Below are 3,084 nucleotides of genomic sequence, written 5' to 3'. Positions count from 1 at the left end.
CTTTGGACTTAAAGTCAAGGAGACCTGAATTCAAATCCAAATTCTGACACTTACTAGCTCTATAATTATGGACAAGTCACTTAATCCTTCATGTGCCTCAGGCACATCCCAAGGGTTTCTCTACTAAATCATATAGGGGTCACCATCTGTTTTGGGAGAGGGAGTTCACACATCGGAAAGCTCCCACATTGACTTTAACATATGATTAATCTTTCCATATTGATCTGATAGAAGGAAGACTTAAATCATTCCTAGTTCACAACTAAAAAAAATGAAACAAGGGGTTTAAAAGATGCTTAATTTTCTACAAATAAACATCATCATGTAGTCTTGGGAGAGAGAAGAGAAAGGAGTCATCAGGCTGCTGAAAGAAGGTTGAATCAAGTCAAGTTGGAAACAGAGTAGGTCAGAAGTCCCATGCCAATCCATAGGGAGACCGGGCCCACGAAGGGTTGCTGTACTTGCATCCTGGGCAAGGTCCAATCTGAAAGAAAAAAACAAAGAAAGAAGGAAGGAAGGAAAGAAAGAGAAGGAAGGAAAGAAAGAAAGAAAGAAAGAAAGAAAGAAAGAAAGAAAGAAAGAAAGAGAAAGAAGGCTAACGTCCAAAACAAAGTGATAGCTCCACTCTATTCTGTACTGATCAGACCACACCTGGATGTTGTGCTCATTTCTGAGTATCACATAATTAGGAGGGACATTAACAAGGGGGAGGGCATTCAAAGGAGGGTGCCTAGGGTAGTAAAGAGTCTTGAGTCCATGTCACAGAAAGGTAAAGCATTTACTAAGTGTCATGAGAGTATATGTTGAAGGAACTAGAGTGTCGAGCCTGGAGAAGAAAAGACTTAGAGGAAACATGTTAGCTATTGCCAAAGATTATTAAGTCTGATCTCACAGAAGAGAGATTAAGCAGGTTCTTCTTGGCCTCGAAGGATAGAACTAAGACTCAAAGGTGAGAATGGCAAAGAGGAAGACTTTAGCTTAAGGAAAAACTTCCTCTCAACTAAAGCTTTCCAAAAAAGCAAATGCACTGCCTCAGGGGATAGTAGGTTCCCTATCTCTGAAAGCCTTCAAGAAAAGACTGGCTGCCCATTTGTTGGGTTTGTTTTTGAGGCAGTTAGGGGGGGATAGAGGATAGAGTGTCTGACTTGAAGTTAGGAAGGCCTAACTTTGAATCTGGCCTCAGACTCTTGCTAGCTGACTGACTCTGGACAGGTTATGACCTATCCCAGCCTCAGTTTACTCATCTGTTATCACCTGCTTCCCAGAGTAAAGCACTATACAAATCATAAAGTGTCATATATAAATGTTAGCTGTTATTATTATTTGGGATTATTGTTTTAGGGGAAATTCTTATTCTATTATGGGTTGGATTACATTGTTGCTGAGGTCCTTTGCAGTACTGTGAGTCTGTGAGTCTTGCCTAATATCTCACAGCACCTTATCTTTAACCCTAGAGACCTAAATTTTCAGGTCAATGGTCCATCCACTAGACCTGTGTGACCTTGGGCAAGTTAATTAACCTCTCAGGGTCTCAGTTTCTAAATCTGTGAGAAAAAAAGTAGGGGGAGTTGGATGTAATGACCACTTTGATCTCTTCCAGCTCTAAATGTATAATCCTTTTTTCCAAAGATCTAAACCATTTGCTATTCATGACCCTTTAAACAATTTGAGTGACAAGGCTCGGCCCAGGGCCCCCTTTACCTCCTTGTTTCGGAGGCTGTAGATGACGGGGTTGAGCATGGGTGTGACGATGGAGTAGAACACTGACACCACCTTGTTGAAGTTCCTAGAGGAGGCCTTCTTGGTACGGACGTACATGAAGAAAAGCGTCCCATAGAAAAGGCTCACAACCGTCAGGTGGGCAGCACAGGTGGAGAAAGCCTTCCGGCGCTCTGCTGCCGAGTGGATGTGCAGTAGTGTCCAGACAATGTTGCCATAGGACACAGCAATGACAGTAGAAGAAACCAGAAGCACAGCCAGTGAGATGAAAAAGTCGACTGTCTCCTTCAGGGTGACATCAGAGCAGGAGAGTGCCAGCAGGGGAGATGCATCACAGAAGAAGTGATCGATGACATTTGAGTTGCAGAACATGAGCTGGGACATGAGGTAGATGGGCAGGATTGGGGTGAGGAAACCCAGCAGCCAGGAGGCAGCAGACAGGCGGATGCAGGTACCCCAGGAGACTCTGGCTGCGTAACGGAGAGGCTCACAGATAGCCACATACCGGTCATAGGCCATGGCAGCAAGCAGAAAACACTCTGTGGCACCCAGGAAGGTAAAGATGAAAAGCTGCACCAAACAGCCAGTATAGGAGATTGTCTGGCCTTCAGCTGTCCCAGTGAATCCTGACAGCATCTTGGGCACAGTGACTGAAGTATACCATATTTCTAGGCAAGAAAGGTGAGTCAGAAAGAAGTACATAGGCCTCTGGAGCCTATGATCTAAGCTGACCACAAGGATAACGGCCAAGTTCTCTGCCATGGTGAACAGGTACATGGTGAGGAAGAGTATGAAGAAGAGATGGCGGGCTTCTTGGATACCAGCAAAGCCTACCATGACAAATTCAGTCACCAGGGTCCAGTTGCCCGAGTGAGGTGGCATCTGTGGGGTGGAGACAATGTTGATGAGGCCAAAGCCAAGCTTTCTGTAAGCTTCAAAGCTCTCTGTCTTTCTATCATGATCTCTATGTCTACCTTAGAGGCAGCTAGGCAGGTGGGTGGATGGAGTGCCGGACCTGGAGTCAAGAAGACCTTAGTTTAAATCTGGCCTCACACACCTACTAGCCATTTGACCCTCTGTCTGCCTTGTTGTAAAATGAGGATATTAATAGCACTTACTTCACAAGGTTGTTCTGAGGATCAAATGAGATAATAGTTGTAAGGCACTTAGTACTGTGCTGGGCACACATAGTAGGTGCTTAATAAGTGCTTATACTATCCTCTCCCTTCCCATTCTATCTAACAGGGGTCAAATTAGGGAAAGTCTATGCTTTTTAGCATGAACTAACCCATCCAATCAGGAAATATATTTCTCATGAGGTCCCTGGACCCAAACGGCAGGTCTGACAGCAAGGAGCCAAAACTA

The 3,084-nt window shown here is 44.5% G+C and overlaps 1 protein-coding gene across 1 annotated transcript; it reads right to left on the bottom strand.

The window, feature by feature from the left end:
• Positions 1-1,647: 1,647 nt before the first annotated feature.
• Positions 1,648-2,601, bottom strand: LOC114041684 (olfactory receptor 6Q1). Its single transcript, XM_027860260.1, has one exon. The coding sequence runs from the start codon at positions 2,599-2,601 to the stop codon at positions 1,648-1,650; it is 954 nt and encodes a 317-aa protein (XP_027716061.1).
• Positions 2,602-3,084: the final 483 nt, after the last annotated feature.

The sequence above is a fragment of the Vombatus ursinus genome, unplaced genomic scaffold, assembly GCF_900497805.2.
Source record: "Vombatus ursinus unplaced genomic scaffold, bare-nosed wombat genome assembly UNPS02014177.1, whole genome shotgun sequence".
Classification (NCBI taxonomy): domain Eukaryota; kingdom Metazoa; phylum Chordata; class Mammalia; order Diprotodontia; family Vombatidae; genus Vombatus; species Vombatus ursinus.
Note: the sequence above shows the minus strand (reverse complement) of the source record. Positions and strands in the feature narration are given on the sequence as shown.

Bases quoted from the DNA above. Each gene is read 5' to 3' on its own strand.
- LOC114041684 (XM_027860260.1), bottom strand. From the start codon at position 2,601: ATGCCACCTCACTCGGGCAACTGGACCCTGGTGACTGAATTTGTCATG.